This window comes from Lynx canadensis, chromosome E3, assembly GCF_007474595.2.
Source record: "Lynx canadensis isolate LIC74 chromosome E3, mLynCan4.pri.v2, whole genome shotgun sequence".
Lineage (NCBI taxonomy): Eukaryota > Metazoa > Chordata > Mammalia > Carnivora > Felidae > Lynx > Lynx canadensis.
In genome coordinates, this window is record NC_044318.1 from 12,076,901 (window position 1) to 12,094,262 (window position 17,362).

The 17,362-nt window shown below is 46.1% G+C and overlaps 1 protein-coding gene across 7 annotated transcripts in view; it reads left to right on the forward strand.

The window, feature by feature from the left end:
- Nucleotides 1-17,362, forward strand: part of MRTFB (myocardin related transcription factor B) — a 127,672-nt gene that overhangs the window by 82,217 nt on the left and 28,093 nt on the right. For 3 of the 7 annotated variants that reach the window (XM_030300046.1, XM_030300050.2, XM_030300054.1), the window contains 5 exons: nt 3,669-3,806; nt 6,733-6,980; nt 12,148-12,280; nt 13,217-14,257; nt 15,928-16,071. In XM_030300046.1, the coding sequence (XP_030155906.1) occupies nt 3,669-3,806; nt 6,733-6,980; nt 12,148-12,280; nt 13,217-14,257; nt 15,928-16,071 (1,704 nt within the window). The remainder of the gene's footprint in view (nt 1-3,668; nt 3,807-6,732; nt 6,981-12,147; nt 12,281-13,216; nt 14,258-15,927; nt 16,072-17,362) is intronic. The other 4 variants (XM_030300047.1, XM_030300051.2, XM_030300052.1 and 1 more) reach the window with 3 other exon arrangements.

Genomic DNA, 17,362 nt, shown 5'->3' on the forward strand with positions numbered 1-17,362 from the left:
GTGTATTACATAAAGTGGTCAGTGCTGTGATATATTTTAGCAAAACTAGAATTTACATTAAATATCCATCTATTAAATATACAAAGCATGTGTTTTTGATTTGTATTCAGCCCATTCATTGACTAGCATTTGTTTTATTTGGGGATCAGAGTATGGAAACAATATTTAAAGAATAATTGCATTTTGAATTTCTTATTTGCATATTCCCATCTTAATTAAGATCTGTGCTGTATCCTAAATTAAAAACACATGTATTTTAGACTTAAAATCTCCAGTCCAAAAAAACTTTGTTTTTAAATATCTAGTTTCTGCCCCTCTGGATCGCATAAAGAAATCTAATAAAAAAGGAACTTACCAGAGAACAGTGATTGGTCCTTGACAAGTGTATCATCTTTTCAGAAGGAACCAGTGCAGACACCTGATACATTATAAAATTTTAATCAGCTTAAACATTTACCTTGACTTATTTTTTTCTTTGGTAGCAGAACTTACCCTTAGCAATTTCTAAGAAGAGAAAAGTCAGTCTTTAAGATTCAAAGACTGAATCTTTTCGGTTTTGTTTAAAGCCTAAGTATCCCTCATTTAGACAACAGTGTTTTCCTGACATTGTCTGTCACAGTGTCATGATGACAGTTGAAGAACTGGCGGTCATGAGACCTGTAGCTTGGGAACAGCACTCAGATCGAATAAAACAGAGCAAAGCTTGCAGCTCTTTTGTTTCCTTGGAGAAAAGATTCCGAATCATTCGAGATTAAATTTTGAAAGTACAAAAGGTGACCTTAGGTGCCAGAGGAAATTTAAACACTTGAAATATTCTTTTAAGATTTTAACATACTGCTTACTTTATGATGGGGTAAAATAAGTGTGGTGTCCTTTATGGCTTGAATATTGTTTTCATCTTTTTTGGAATACTGTCGTTTCAGAAGTACTGATACCTCGATTTTTGGGGAACTCTAGTCACCAGGATCCTAACGTCTAGCTAGGATGTAAGGTTATTTAAGGGGTCATTTCTAAGGCACATAACAAAGACTGGCAAATGTAAAGAAGAGTTTAGACGTTTCTCCCATTTTAACCAGAATTTATCATCAGATAAGGTAATGTGAATAATCACCGTATCTCAGTTGGGTCATTCTTGTGTTAATGCTGGGGTGGGGTGTGGGGGGGCCTCTGGTTTTCTGGGTAGCAGAGTCACACTGAAAAGAGCTAGTAAGATGAGAGTATCTGTAATCAAGGCTGAAGTCAGACAAGGTCTTAGAAATACAGGAGAAACATTTTCATAAATATTATAATTGATAGCACATTATGCTACTGGATTATTTTCCAGATTATTAACATTGACAGCTGTCAAATGCATCACTGCAATCGCATTAGTCATTGGGGGGCTGGAGGGGTAAAATAGCTTGCCAGGTTAGTAGAATTTATGTGCAAGGAACAAAACACACACACACACCCATATGAATATACACACCTATGTATATACAATTTTTAAATATACTATATATATACATATACATATATATTACACACACACACACACACACACACACACACACACACAAATATGTGATTCTGCTTCGTATGCCAATTATTTAACAGCCAAGGAATGTTTTTCCCTATGGGAAAATTGACCCAGAGATAAATATCCTCACTTCCAAAAAATGTGCAAAGTGAGAGGAAAACAAATAATTTAAAACCATATCCTTAAAGCAGTGACTTAGCTGGCCATCAGCTTCCCTTCATGTCAGAGGTTCGTTAAGGAAGCGGCTGTCTCAGGGCCATTTGGGGGCAGAAGTCAGCCTGGAGTACAGGTGTCGAGACTCCTGGAGAAGTTCGTTTCTTTCACTTCTCTTTGAATGAAATCAAGTGCAGTGTTCTCCCCTTACCCACAGGGGATGCATTCCCAGAGCCCAGGGGGTGTCTGAAACCGCTGATAGCACAGAACCCTGTATACCCTGGTTTTTTCCTATATGTACATACCAATGTAAAGTTTAATTTATAAAGGGGCACAGTAAGAGATTAACGACTGTAAAAATAGGACAGTTATAAGTGTAATAAAAGTTATGTGAATGTGGGCTTCCACTCTCAAAATATCTCATGATTCTACACTCCCTTCTTCTTCTGATGATGTGAGATGATAAAAATGCCTCCATGAGGAGATGAAGTGAGGTGAATGACAAAGGCCTGCAATGTAGCGTTAAGCTGTCATTGACCTTGTGACCCTATGTCAGAGGCAGATCGTCTCCTTCAGGACCACAGTTGCCCATGGGTCACTGAAACTGCAGAAAGATAAACCGTGGGTAAGGGGGTTACCGTATAGCCATCTTTCAAAAGTCACGTCTTTTTATTGTCAACCCTCACTGTTAGTAATAATTATTTACAAGTGGAAATCAGTGGCGAAAGGAAAACCATGCTTAGGGAGAGAGCCGTCATGGGCACGCACAGTTCATTGCACACTCACACACATCCTCACGGTCTCAGCCGGCCTTGAGAGTGTGACCCAGCATGAGTAAAGCCACAAGGAATTTCCATTCACCCATTAAACAAATATTTATTGAATAACTAGTATGTGCCAAGCTTCATATTTCTTGCTGCTGAATAGCCTCTGAGTTCTCAGGTCATTTATTTTAAGGAAGGAAAATACAGTCTGCTATTCTTAAACCCAAGTACATCAGCAAAAGAACTGATTTTGATTCTTGTAATGAATTTGAGAGTTGTGGGCAGGGCAGCAGAGTGATAAAGGAAGAGATTTTTTTTCTTAAATTAAGGCTCGTAATAGTTAAGTCCATGTAGTAATTGCTGTGCAACATTTAACTGATTTGTGAGAATAGTAATTAATACCTCTTCCTAGTAAGTGAATACTTAAAATCTACTTAGAGCGTCAGCAGAAATAGGCTCTTAGGCTGTTGATAAAAGCTATGAAAGCCTTTGGTAGCTTCCTCTGTTAGTATATGACACCACACCCAGGTTTAGTGGTTACTTGTTTGACCTCGGTAATAAATTCGCTTCTTGCTTTGGGTGTGAGAGTGCCCTCAGTCAAACAAGGCCGTCTTAGAATAATACATTGTTCAGATGCCCAACTGTTGTGGGAAATGGGGGAAATGGTTAAAGAGAGTGCTAGTCGGGCTCGGACCCTGGGACATGAGCTGTAAAGCACATGTGTGTGGAGGGGCCTCCAGGGAGTGGCAGCTTGCTTACTGAATGCTGCCAGGCCGTGGGTCTGGGGTATGCTGGAGGGGACTGATCGGGCCCGTAAGGGAAAGTAAATGCCACGTTTAAATCAGCCGGCATTACTGTGATCTATACAGCAAGAAAACCTCACAAGTATCACGTACCGTTCTGATCATTTCTGCAAGAGTCTTGGACTTCGCTTCTGCCAAAAAAAGGGCGGTTCTGACCGTATTTCTGAGAAAACACTACTAGGGTGTAGTCAATCGAATTACCTTATTTAGCTTTTGCTTTTCATTGCCATTGGGGCAAAGACTAAATACTTGGGTCCGTTGACGTAAAGCCTGTTATTCTGCCATCTGGGTCTCAGACACAATAGTATATTTTTCTTTTGTTTCTTTCCTAGGGGACGTTCAGAAAATGAGGTCATTCCCTTATAATTCTGGTTTTTCTAATTTTATGCCATCGAGTTCACACGCTTGTTCTCTTTCCTCCTTTTCCAGCAGTTTACTTCAGTGTCCCCAGCAGTTCCTGAATTCTTGAAAACTCCTGCTCCGGATCAGCCCCTGACCAGGTCCCCCGCTCCTGTCCTCCCCACAAGCACCGTGTCCTCAGCAAAGCCTGGCCCGTCGCTGGTGAAGGTGGGTTCCTGGCACACGCCGGTGTGAGGTTGGTTTACTCGCGGCGCGTCTGTGGCCCATGCGGGGAACACAAAGGCACGTTTCTGTACCTCCTAGCCTGCCTTTCAGCCTGAATGAAGCCTTGAAGACAAAACCCACGGGCAGGCTTACTAGGTCAGGCCTTAATATTGGAAATCACTGGGGCGCCTGGGTGGCTCAGTCCGTTAAGCGTTCGACTTCGGCTCAGGTCACGATCTCACGGTCCGTGAGTTCGAGCCCCGCGTCGGGCTCTGTGCTGACTGCTCAGAGCCTGGAGCCTGTTTCCGATTCTGTGTCTCCCTCTCTCTCTGACCCTCCCCCGTTCATGCTCTGTCTCTCTCTGTCGCAAAAATAAATAAACGTTAAAAAAAAATTAAAAAAAAAAATATTGGAAACCACCACCTTCAGCAGATGCCCTGTTGCTCTGTAGTCACCAAAGAACTGCACAAAATTTGGTCTCTAGAAAACTCCCAGAGCCGTGCGGAAAGGCTTGAGGGTACATTTTGTCGGCGGTTCCCAATCCTGCTTCCATCCAGGCTGCTGACATGAAAGACACACTGGGAGGAGAGTAGGATAGAGAGTAGGATACAGCACTGGGAGTCACACCCCTCACGAACAGACGTCTTTAATGGCAACGTAATTTTGGAGTTTATACACAAGGTCAAGCTCACTGGTACTCCAGATGTATCACATGACAGGTCAGAGGCTTCAGACAGGCGGCTGCGTTTTTTGCTTTAGCAGATTTGGCCCGCTGAAGCTCGTTTTGTTCTTCCGAGAAGCTGCACATTGGTGGCACTGTTCCCTAAATTTTACTTGGTGAAACAATTCAGTTAGAATAGGCCCCAAGGAAGATTAAAAATTTTAATATATAGTAGGCTTAAAAAAAATTTTTTTAAGTCCATTTAGAGCTGCTAAATAAAGGGGGGGATAAACAGAGGAATAGTCTAAACAGTTCCGATACAGCTTTTGCCAAAAGCAGCAGAACCCTGATCTCAAACTTTTAGAACTAAAAAAGGACATCAGAGAGCTAGCTGACCCTCTCTGCACCTACCAGATGAGGAAGTGAGGCCCGAAGAAGTCACAAGGCCAGGAACGACCCAGGCCCCCTGAAGGGTTGGGGAGCCTTCTTTCTGCCTCCGGGTGAACACAGGGCTGCTCTCCCAGGGGAGGTACCTGGGGCGGATTCCTCGCTTCTTCCGGCTACCCGCTGGCACTCTCCTGGTCCTCAGCCCTCCTGCAGAGAAGGCTCTGTTTCTATTCCAGCCTCTCTTTGTCAGGGTGGCCCAGCGTTTGTGGCTTCAGTGCACAGATCAGTGCATCTCAGCATCTTCCATCACTTCTTCTTGGAACCCGAAATTCCAGAGTGTGGCAAGCAGCAGCTGAGCTAATGCCCGCTCGCACCCCTCTGCCCACATCCGCAAACACGTACCACTGATGGCACAAAGACTGTTTGAATGCCAGTGCGTCTTTCCCTGTGGATCCTAAGAGGTCTCTGCCTCTCCTCTCCTCTGAATTTCTCCTCTTCACTAGTGAGTGCCTCTTTAAGGAGGGCTTTGATTCTGGGGCAAAAGGCATCCTTTAAGAATGTGACATTCAGAGGCTGGGTAGGCGATCCTAGGACTCTGCTAGTAGAGGAGAAGACAGGTACGTACTGGGAAAGAGACTACAGTTCTTTGGATTTTTGTGAGGAAAGCTGTTTCCCGCCCTCCCTTCCTGAGAGAATGTGCCAGTGAAGAAATCAGAGCAGATTTCGTCTGAGGAACAGTGGTTCTTACCAACAGGTGCCTTCCTGATTGGCTGAGTCACTTGTATCATTACATAACAATTAGAGTCCAGCCTCCTTAACTCACACCCCGTTCGTTGGTACAATCACTTGGAAACGACCAGAAGTAAAATCTGTTGTCGATAACACGATAAGCAGATGACAGTCAATTGATGAATATTGTGAGACTGCAGTATTTTTTGTGTGTGTTTGTGTTTTCCTTAGAAACACACATCTTTATAGTCTGCTTTGTTCCATTAGAAGCACTCTTCTGTTTTTACATAGTCTCTAAAGAATATATTTTTAATGACTGCAAGACAGGACACAGGGGGAAGCATACCTAATCCTTTCCCATTTGTATATTTGGTGTACACCCTCTTTTTCACTAGGAGACAATAGATACAAGTGTGTCAACAAGAAACCCAAAGTAACTTTGTTGAACTTGAATAGAAAATGCTCAGTGGAGTATATCCTTCCCCTACTGTAAGAAAACAAGGAGGGGCGCCTGGGTGGCGCAGTCGGTTAAGCGTCCGACTTCAGCCAGGTCACGATCTCGCGGTCCTTGAGTTCGAGCCCCGCGTCGGGCTCTGGGCTGACGGCTCAGAGCCTGGAGCCTGTTTCGGATTCTGTGTCTCCCTCTCTCTCTGCCCCTCCCCTGTTCATGCTCTGTCTCTCTCTGTCCCAAAAATAAATAAACGTTGAAAAAAAAAAAATTAAAAAAAAGAAAACAAGGAACAGGAGAAAGTAAGTTCTTAGGAGCCAGATTTTTTTTTAAGTTTATTTATTTTGAGAGAGAAGGTGTGAGCAAGGGAGAGGCAGAGAGTCCCAAACAGGCCCCGCGCTGTCCGCTCAGCGTCTGACGCGGGGCTCGAACCCACAAACCGTGAGATCATGACCTGGGGCGAAATCAAGAGTCGGAAGCTCAACCGGCTGAGCCCCAGGCGCCGGATTGCTCGGCCCAGGGAGGTAGACCCACGCTTTCGTAGCTCTGGCAACGTATTCGGCGGACTGCTTTCCGAAGCGGCTACACCGATTTCTGAGGGACCTTGCTCTTTGACGTCACCGTCAGAGCATTCAGGCACACGGTAGAACAGGCCGCGTGTGATGGCGCCTCTTAAAATGCTCCTGTCTTTCTCTCGAAAACAGCAAAGCCATCCCAAGAACCCTAACGACAAACACCGGGGCAAGAAGTGCAAAGATCCCAAGCCTCGGGTGAAGAAGCTCAAGTACCACCAGTACATCCCGCCCGACCAGAAGGGGGAGAAGAGCGAGCCCCAGATGGACTCCAACTACGCCCGCCTGCTCCAGCAGCAGCAGCTCTTCCTGCAGCTCCAGATCCTGAGCCAGCAGCAGCAGCACTACAACTACCAGACCATCCTGCCCGCGCCGCTCAAGTACGGGGCCGGGGGCGGCGCGGGCCACGTCCCTGGTTCCTAGGGGGTGGATGTCGTGGGGCGCTTGCGCTCAGCGATCGGTCTCACTGCCTGGTCCTCGAAGCCCGTCCCGCGGCGTCTTGCCCTCGTGCCAGTGAGTCCAGGGTTTGTCCTCCGAGATAGGTTCCGAACCTTGACCTTTCATGGTAGCGGTGCCTGGTCACAAGTACTCGCCCAGGAGAGATCTGCCTGTTGTTTGCCACATAGTAGTAGGCGCCGCGAGAAAAGCGTAAGGAGCGAGAGTCTTGTTATAAACAGCCTAAAAAGGGCGGGGTGCGGGGGGATGAGTGTAGAAGCCAGAGTGGTCAAGGAAAGCTTTATGAAAGCAGGCAGGATACCTCTGTGGGAAAGAGCCCGAAACTTGGGCGGGGCCCTTTCACGCAAAGGAGAGTGACCCCCCCCACCCCCACCCACCCCGTGCTAGAACAGAGGAAGGAGCGGGCCATGCCTGTTGATGGGATGACGGGGAGAATAGCCTGAATAAGGAACAGGATGAAAAGTAGAAGACAAAACTGAGTAGAGCCGCTGTCCAGAGGAATCTGAAGCCGGGCAGCCTGGAATCTTGACGTGGTAGGTGATTCAGAGGGCTGTAGTGGTGACGCCACAGTGCACGAAAGGACAGTGAGATGCTGGTCACGGAGGGGAGTCTGGCAGCAGGCAAGACAGACATTTCACAATAAAGGAGATGTGAGAAGATGAGGGCATTGATAAGGGGAAGGAAAGAACAGATGAGAGATGTTTCCAAGACAGTTAAAGGTCTTGGTGACCAACAACTGTGGAGAAGGAACATGTTTCCAAAGTCTGAGCCCAGTTGAGAGAGACAGAAGGAAGTGACTTCTGACAGCTTCTGAGACTGAATCCACAGCAAGACATCCATAGTGAACTTTAATTATGTACAGAAGGAAATTTCTAGATCTCCATCCTCAGTATGCATTTTCCAGGAAACATGGGTAAAAATGAAAATACTTCGTCTCTCATTTCCCTCAGTTATCAGGAGAAAGGGACATTTACATTGGCCTCACAAGACAAACTGTACAAAAAGGTGCAAAGTTTATTCGAGTTGAAAGTTTTTCTCAGTGAGCAGGCCACTCAATTCATGATCCGTGTGGTGTGTGGAAATTCGACTCGGATATTCTCCACGTATGCTGAGCATTCCACCACAGGGAGCCCTGTTTCCTAGGAGCAGACAAGGAGTGAGATCCGCTAAAAAGCTCCTCTGTTAAGAACCGTCTCCTCATATGCTAGTGATTATCAATGCACTTTTTTCTTTTAAGATCCTGATATCTCGAGGAAGATTAGACCTATTAGTCTTTTGGACCTTACTGTGAAGTACGTAAATCTAAAACATCAGGGCACAGAGATGAAGAAAGAAAGAATTTTTGTAGCATGTTATTATTTTAAGAGCAAGCAGGCCTGAGTGAGATGTTGACATTGGAAGGGAACCAGGGAAGACCAAAGAGGATTGGAAGCGCATCAGACGCAGACCACCGCCGCTTTGCAGCTCCGTCCAGGCCCGAGGGAGGCGTCCTCCCCTGCCGCCTCCCTCCTCTGGCATTGGGCAGCAGGGACACGAGCGGTGACTGGCTCCCCTGTGCGCGCTCCTTACGATGCACCCAGCAGTGTGCTCAACGTTGACATCCCTGTGCCCCTCACCGTAACTCCAGGAGGAGGTGACGTTACTGACCGCACTCCCGGGTGAGGAAACCCGGACAACTGAAAATCCCATAAAAGGATTTTTGTAGTATCTATGAAACAGTCTTTTCTGTAATGAAAGAAATTGACTGTGTGGGGCCAGTTTGTAGATGGGAAGAGTACATCTGAGGAGCTGAGTATCTGGTCTCTAATGGTTCTTTGTCTTTCCACTAAGGCTGCCGGTCCCCTGTCCTCCACAAACACCCCACCACCATAGCAGCCACGCCACCCAGCCCCGGAGAGCATCACACACAAAGATCCGGGGACACAGAGGGGGAAAGGTCACTTACTTTTGTGTATTATTGCACCACGCAAAGACTGAACGTCACTTCTGTTTAATTTCCGGGTCCTGACAGTGGAGGTGTTGTTTTCTAAAACGGTGTTTCTTTTCACCAAAATTCCAGTACAGGAAGCTGAATGCAGAAGTCTGTAGCTCCACAGCAGTGAGATTTGACCTGATAACACAGCCCCTGGTACCTTGGGAGATGGGGCTGTAGCCACACACTGACGGGGGCTCCTGGAGGGTCCTTTCAGGTGTCTGGACTTCAGGTTTCTCATCCACACAGACATCACATTTGTCAGGGTCCCCCCACAGCATGTTTTCTGTCTTTGTGGATCTGGACAAAAAAAATCTAGGTCCAACTTACTCTCATTATTTTGAAGGTTGAAGCAAGCACTGAACTGTTAATTGTAGTAACAAGTAAAGCATTATAGAATCTCAACCAAACGCACCAATAGAATAATTTATTGTTCACAAGGGAGCAGAAATTGGTTCGGGGGAGTGCTGCACTTGTGATTGAAAAGAGCACAGACACATATACGGTACGTAGGTGATTACACAGTACATCCCTGAGGGTATTAAGATTTCACTGGGAGGTCGATTAGGGAAAAAAAATTCGTAGAAAGTCTCCTTGTGGAGACAGTAATGAAAATAAGTAAGGCTGAGAAGTTCTGATTTACATAAAATGTTTTCATAATTCTAATAGAAGATTTTAAAACTGGATTTTTAGAAAGGAAATAAATGATACATAAAATATTTGTCATTCCACCCAAATTTCAAGAAACTTCGTTGCAAACACTTAAAGTATTTAACTTCCATAAAATTTAGGCAGGTTTTCAAAGACCCCAGATGAATGTCAAGAGTTAGCTGTTCACAGGGCCAGAAATGGCTTCAAACACAATCTTCCAAAAACCCACTGGACAAAGCTCATCTAAGCAGGGACCTCTCCCCATAAGCAACATCAGGTCCCTGTTTCAGAACATGGAAGTCAGAGTCTCCATGCTTCAGCACCAAGACTCCTATAAGGATAAAGCGTGAGGCTCTAATGGAATTGGCTGTACAGTGTCAACCACCCAGGGGAGGAAATGTCATTGTTGCCAAGAGTATCCTAGGGGGAAGAAGCTAGATGGGGACCTGGTTCTGCTGGGAACATGAGTACAGAAATAAAACACATTTTTTAAATCACCTTTTTAAATGAAGTGTTAAGTGATAGAGAAGTCCATAAATCATAACTGAAAATCAATGCTAAGTAAACACACCTCCATAACCACCACCTAAATCCAGAAATAGAATATCAGTACCCCAAAAAGCCCCCCTGGCATCCCCCCTCAGTGACTACCTGACTTCTCTCCCATTGATTAGTTTTGCCTTTTTTTGAACATTATATAAATGCAGTCTTACGGTATACATACGCACGTGAGTTCTTCTGCTCAACATTGTGTCCGTGAGATGCATCTTTACTGGTGCAGATAGAAGTAGTTAATTTTTATTCCTGTCTAGTATTTTATCATTTATCCACCCATCATCCTCTTGGTGGACAGTTGGGTTGTTTCCGGTTGGGACTGTTATGAATAATGCTGTACTAAGCATTCTGACCTGTGTGTTTTGGTTCATGTATGTAGATTTTTGTCAGGTGTCCCTCGAGGAATGGAATTGGGTCAGAGGATAGGCACAGGTTTGTCTTTAGTAGATAACATAAAACACTTCTGCGAAGTGGTTGTACCAATTCACACTTCTCCCAGCCGTGATTGAGCGCTCTCGATGTTCCGAGTGCTTCGTATTGGCGTCTTATTCGTTATAGCAGCAGTTCTGCTGGATGTGCAGTGCTGTTTTGTTGTGCCTTTTTCCATTTTCCTCGTGTCTGATGAGGTGTTAAGCCCTTGTTCACACGTTTAAGGACCGTTGGGATAGATTTTCTTGTGATATGCTTGTTCAGGATTTTCCCATTGCGTTTTGTCTTTTTCTTACTGATTTGTGAGACTATTTTTTGTATATTCTAGATATGATGCCTTGTCAGAAATACGTATTAGAGGGGCACCTGGGTGGCTCAGTCGGTTGAGTGTCCAAGTTCGGCCCAGGTCATGATCTTGCGGTTTGTGGTTTGAGCCCCACATCAGGCTCTGTGCTAACAGCTCAGAGCCTGGAGCCTGCTTCAGATTCTGTGTCTCCTTCTCTTTCTGCTCCTTGCCCGCTCACACTCTGTCTCTCCCAAAAGTAAATAAATACTGAAAAGTTAAATAAAATAAAAAAAGAAATATGTATTACAAGTACCTTCTCCTATGATTTGACTTTTCACTCTTAAAGCTGTCTCCCTTAGTGTGTTTTGTGTCCTGTTTAAGAAATCTTTCCCTACCCAAAGGCCATGAAGATATTATCCTAAGTTTTCTTTTCTTTTTTTTTTTTTTGAGAGAAAAAGAGCACAAGTCAGGGAGAGGCAGAGAGAGAGGGAGAGAGTGAGCCAGTGCAGAGCCTGACGCATGGCTCAAACCCACAAACCACCAGATCACAACCTGAGCTGAAGTCAGACATTCGACCAACCGAGCCACCCAGGCACCCTGAAATATTACCCTAAGTTTTCTAAAAGTTTACTGCTTTCATAATTCACGTTTAGGTTTCTGAGATGGTGTGAGGTGTAGGGGTCAGTTAAGGGCCTTATTTTTATCTGTGTGAATATCCAGGGTGGCCCAGCACCATTTGTTGTAAGGACCACCCTCTTGCTAGTGCACTTCAGTGCCATCTTGGCGATAACTCAAGAGGCTCTATATGTGAGGGTCTGTTTCTGGATTCTCTGTTCTCTTCCATTTGTTGTTCTGCCCTTGTACCAGCACCACACCATCTTAATAACTGGCTTTATAATGAGTTTTGATAAGTGGTATGGCTCTTCCAGCTTTGCTTTCCTTCAGTGATGCCATGGCCATTCTTGGTCCTTTGTGTTTCCATATATAGCTCAGAATCACCTTCAGAATTTCTACCAAGCAAGCAAGCAAAACTTGCAGGGGGGGTCTCATTTGATTGATATCTTTATACTGTTGAGTCTTCCAATCCACGACCATGATGATTTTCTCTTCACACATTAACAGTCAAGTCGTTAGCAGAAGCAGGATCAAATTCAGACATGATTTTATTATCAAGTCTAATTTTCTTTTCCTTTTGAAGGCCACTCAGTGACAAAAATAACAACAGTGGGAATTCAGCTCTGAACAGCACCACGCCTAATACACCAAGACAGAATCCATCTGCTTCCGTGAGAAAGCCGGGGCCCCTGCCTTCTAGCCTGGATGACTTAAAGGTAATACTTCAAAGTAAAGTTTATTCACCCGTAATTACCACAAAAACAGAAATGATTGGCCACATTTGTCTGAGGTGTAGGTGAGTTTTTGATAGACCTTCAGCTTTACCAACAGTAAGATAACCTTTTCAGGGGTACTGTCTGTTTACGTCCATTAAGTTTCTTTGAAGACGATCAGTAATAACTCTGATTTGTTGAGCATAGACCATGTGTGGGCACCAGAACACTTGTGACCGCAGAGGGAGATTTTCTTCTTCCCCGCTCCTTGCTGAGTTGGGAGAAGCAGGAAAATGTTAACAGTCAAGAATCTCCTCTCCGAGGCCAGACTGCGTAGGCTTCCTCCCTCAGCTCAGCTTCTGGTTATCCATGGTAGGTCAGACATAACGGTCTGCCTTTCACTGCCCCAATCTCCTCATCTGTGCACTAGGAATAATAATAATAACACCCACACCTCATGTGAAGATTAATTGTAAGAATAGGGGCATCTGAGTGGCTCAGTCACTTAAGCGTTCAGCTCTGGATCTCCCCTCAGGTCTTGATCTCAGGGTCGTGAGTTCGAGCCCCGAGTTGGGCTCTGCGCTGGGCATGGAGTCTGCTTTAAAAAAAAGAAGAGAAAAGACAAAGTATAAAGCACTTCCATCAGTGTGTGGCACATGGTAATTACTCAATGAATGTGACTGTCTTCGTCACAATTTCTGATTGTAAATCCTCAGACAGAACAGGAATTACCCTCTAAAAGCCCTTGCTTTACCTCCAGCCTTCCCAGTGCCACAGGTCCGTAGCTGTGTGTGCGTCGGGAAGAGAAACCATCCCCTTTGCCCATACATGGTAACGTGGAGCTGACAGGCGGTAGGCACCTTTTGCGTCTGGGCGTCCTGTAGATCTGTCGGGAGTTGCGGTACCGAGAGAAGAGACATGATTTGTTTGTACTTGCAGGTGTCGGAACTGAAGACGGAGCTGAAGTTACGGGGTCTTCCGGTGTCGGGCACCAAACCGGACCTCATCGAACGCCTGAAGCCCTACCAGGAAGTGAACAGCAGCGCTGTTGCTGCCGGCGGCGTCCTGGCGGTGCCAGCGTCTGCCATCGTCGCCAGCAACCCAGAAGTCACCGTGGCACTGCCGGTGACAACGCTGCACAACTCCGTGACGAGCTCGGGCCCCTCTTTCAAGGCAGAGTTGCCGCCTGCCGGAAGCAGCAACGTCGCCCACGCCGAGAGCGTCAGCTCCCCGCTGCCCATCTCGCCTTCCCCCTCCGAGCAGTCCAGTCTCGGGACTGAGGACACAAGCATGGCAGACACGTTCACCGAGATCATGACCATGATGTCTCCCGCGCAGTTCCTGTGCTCGTCGCCGCTGAGAGTGACGGGCAGCGAGGACAGCCCGAGTCCCGCCAGCAGCACGCTGTCGAGTCTGGAACTGGACGCGGCCGAGAAGGACCGCAAGCTGCAGGAGAAAGAGAAGCAAATCGAGGAGCTAAAGAGGAAACTGGAACAGGAGCAGAAGCTCGTGGAAGTTCTGAAAATGCAGCTTGAGGTTGAAAAGCGAGGGCAGCGGCAGCAGCAGCCGCTGGAACCCCAGCCCGGCGCCGCGGCCAGCTCGGCCGGCAAGTTAGATCCGAAGCATGGCGGTGTGGGCTCCCCCGTCAAGGACGAGACCGCGCTGCCCGACTGCTCCAGCCCCAGGCGGCCTGGCCCGCTGGCCAGCCATCCTGTGGGCCAGCCCGTCTCGGCGGGCGGCCAGACCCTGGTTGCCAAAAAGGCCGTAGTGATCAAGCAGGAGGTCCCCGTGGCCCAGGCCGAGCAGCAGAGCGTCGTCCCGCAGTTTTACGTGAGTTCCCAGGGACAGCCGCCGCCTGCCGTTGTCGCTCAGCCTCAGGCTTTACTGACCACACAAACCGCTCAGCTGCTGCTGCCGCTGTCCATCCAGGGCTCCAATGTCACCTCAGTGCAACTCCCAGTAGGCAGCCTCAGACTCCAGGTGTGAAGTGTGTCTTCTAACTCCTTTGCCTTACAGCCTGCATGGAACAGAAACTTGCCTTATGGCGAGCGCCCCAGCCTTCTCATACATGCACCCCAACCGGGCCTCAGAGGTGCAGAAAATGTGTGCGTGGGGGGCGAGGGCCTGGAATTTAATTCAGAAATGTTAATAGCTAGCATTGTCTCCACATAGTTAAAACAAGCAAGCGGTGCTTTCCTGCTTTTGATCGCTTTTATCTTTAGTGAACACGGTATCGTTAGCGAACGTGCAGACATTTTGAGATACCGGTTACAGTATCGTGAGAATAGCTGGTGTCGCTGAGTGCTTTTTGTGTGCAAGGCACAGGATCACGTACTTTATTTTCTTATTTATTTAAGTCATCTCTACACCCAGCATGGGGCTCCAACTCACGGCCCCGAGATCGAGAGTTACATGCTCCTCCGTGTATTTTAAATGGCTCACTCCCTTCAGCTCTCCCTTCCCCCCAGAAGATCTAAGTGATGGCACCCATTTTGAGGTAGAGAAACTGAGGCCTTGAAACGTTGGGTAAGTTGCTCTAGGACAGAGCCGGGTTTTCTAACTGCCCGGCCTTTACTTTTACGCCCACTCGTGTGTTCTGCCTCCTAAACGTGATTCTCGAAAGACACCATTGAAGTCAAGATGCCTGAGGCATGTGGGGCATCTGAGGAAAATGTGACCACAAACTTAGGAGTGAAGGTGTTGAGGGAGTTGATAAAACACTGGTAAGCATGAAACCTCCTTTTATGCCTCCTCCATAACCTGTGTATTGACCTTGTTTTTATGCAGTGCATTTGGTAGGTTTTCACACAGTGGGTGGGTGACAGGTGAACAGAAACCACCTGGGACAGTGCTCCTCAGCTTTGACCACCACCCCCCCACCTACATACTCTTCATGGCAGAGACCAGTGGGTTGTGCCCCTGAGGTTAGGAAGCATGACCCAGAGGCCCTTGGCATGTGCAAGCATTCTAATTCTCCTGTTTGACCTTTAGACTGTCTGTGAAATTCAAAGTCTACTCTGTGACACAGCTTTTCTAAACATGTATTTTTCCATCCAAATCTTCCATTAGAGTTGACATTCTCCATTCTGGGCCCGTGTGTGCCCCAGCACATAGCTGACTGTCTCCAGAGGGAGCACATACTGTTTGGGCAGTTAGGCCTCAGATTTTCTTGCTGCTGTTAAAATTATTGTCACACCTGGCCTGTTGTGTGTAGAGCCACTATAGGTTTTTATTTCAGTTTTCCGTTTTCTCAAAATTTCCCAATGAAAATCTTAGCCACTTAAGAAATAATAAGAGCGTGAAAAAAACTGGTCTGGTGTTAGGTCTCTGGTTTAGAATTAAGGTTCAAACTGTGTTGTCGATGAAGTGTGTATCTGTCTGTAAGTATTTTATCACTTCATTTCAGATAAGTTCCCCACATGATCGCATGTTGCACATGTAAACTCTTTTTTTTTTTTTTCAGTTTATGTATGTATTTTTTAAGTAACCTCTACGCCCAAACTCAACCCAAACTTTGCGGCTCCCACTCACAACCCCGAGATCCAGAGTCCCATGCTCTTCTGACCGAACCATCCAGGTGCCCCCACACCTACACTCTTGATTCTGAGTTTGATTTTGATAATTAAATCAATATTTTGTTTGCTTCCTAGACTCCACCACAAGCAGGAATCCAGACTCAGACTCAGCCGCAGACAGCAGCCACCACCCTGTCCTCAGGCTTAGCCCAGACCGTACCTCAGAAGCAAGAAGCTTTCACGCCACATGTGCTCAGTCAGCCTCAGCAAGTTAGAAAGGTTGGTGAATGCGAACGAGTGACAGGCCGTCGCCGATGGTGACTGTCATCTGCTCAGCCATTCTCCAAGTGTCCTCATAGCAGTCTCTTCCGTGGGAAGCACCGTTTGTTCTTTTGTATCACGCACCTCCCACTGGATGGGCCTCAGGCCACCTGCCATCCGGCTGCAGATTATGCAGTTATTAGGGAAAAAGGGTTCTTTTTTACTGAAAGACCGGTCATCTTAACAGTTAAAGCCCTTTTCCAAGTAAAAGTTTCAAAAGTTTGTTTTTAATCCTCATGTAGGATTTTTTGAGTTTTAAAATAAATTTCTTTTCAAATTAATCATCTTGTGGGGGAAGGGGAAGTGCTGTTCCCTGGGAAGAAATATTTGAAGTCGAAAAAGATACTTTTTCAGTGTCTACCTTGAATAAGATCTTTATATATTTAAGAGTTTGCCATCTTGCGGGCTAACAGCCAGAGGGCCCAGGTGTGCGGATTCTGGTTCCCCACTTCCTACAGGTTTGGCCTTATGCAAAATTCACTTACTTCCTCTGAGTGTCATTTTCCTCATCTTTCAGATGACCGTGTTGGTCTAGGACTCAGTAACCCCTCCATGTGTTCCTACCAAAAAATTGTGATGTTGAATAGCCCAGAAGTTACAAAAATTCCCTCTTACCCAGCAGGTGGAGCTGTGTGCACATCTCCTTGACAGAAAACTCGTAAGGCCTCAAAAATAGGTCTTATTATTTTTAACCTTGAGAATTATTAGTCCCAGAATGTTAATCTTCAACATAAAAGAACTTGGATAATTAGGTGTACCTGTAGACATGCCCCAAGGTAGCGTGAACCGTCTGGGCTAAGACCACTTGAGCAGCAGACAGAAATTGACGCCTGAGGTCATCAGTAGTCACATTATCATGTGCTCTCTTCTGGAATCTCCTCTGGGAAATGCAGTGAGTTACAGCAGCATATTACTGACTTTGGGCTCACAATAACATTCTAGGGTGGTGATCGCCTCAGTGAACATTCCAATGTTAAGATAGTTTTCTTTAAGAGAAGAGAGAGAAAAATAGGATATAGACAGGAGAAATAAGGGTTTATTCACTAAGTCTCAATACTAGAATTAGGGATTATTAATTCCAGCTTTTTCAAAGAGGAATATGCTTCCAGAACTCCTCGCCCAGAGCAGCTGTACCTTTTGAAGGGGTGGGTACACACACACACACACACACACACACACACACACACACACACACATACACATATACTTGCCCACTTAAGAAATACGTATGTATGTTTACAATAGAAAC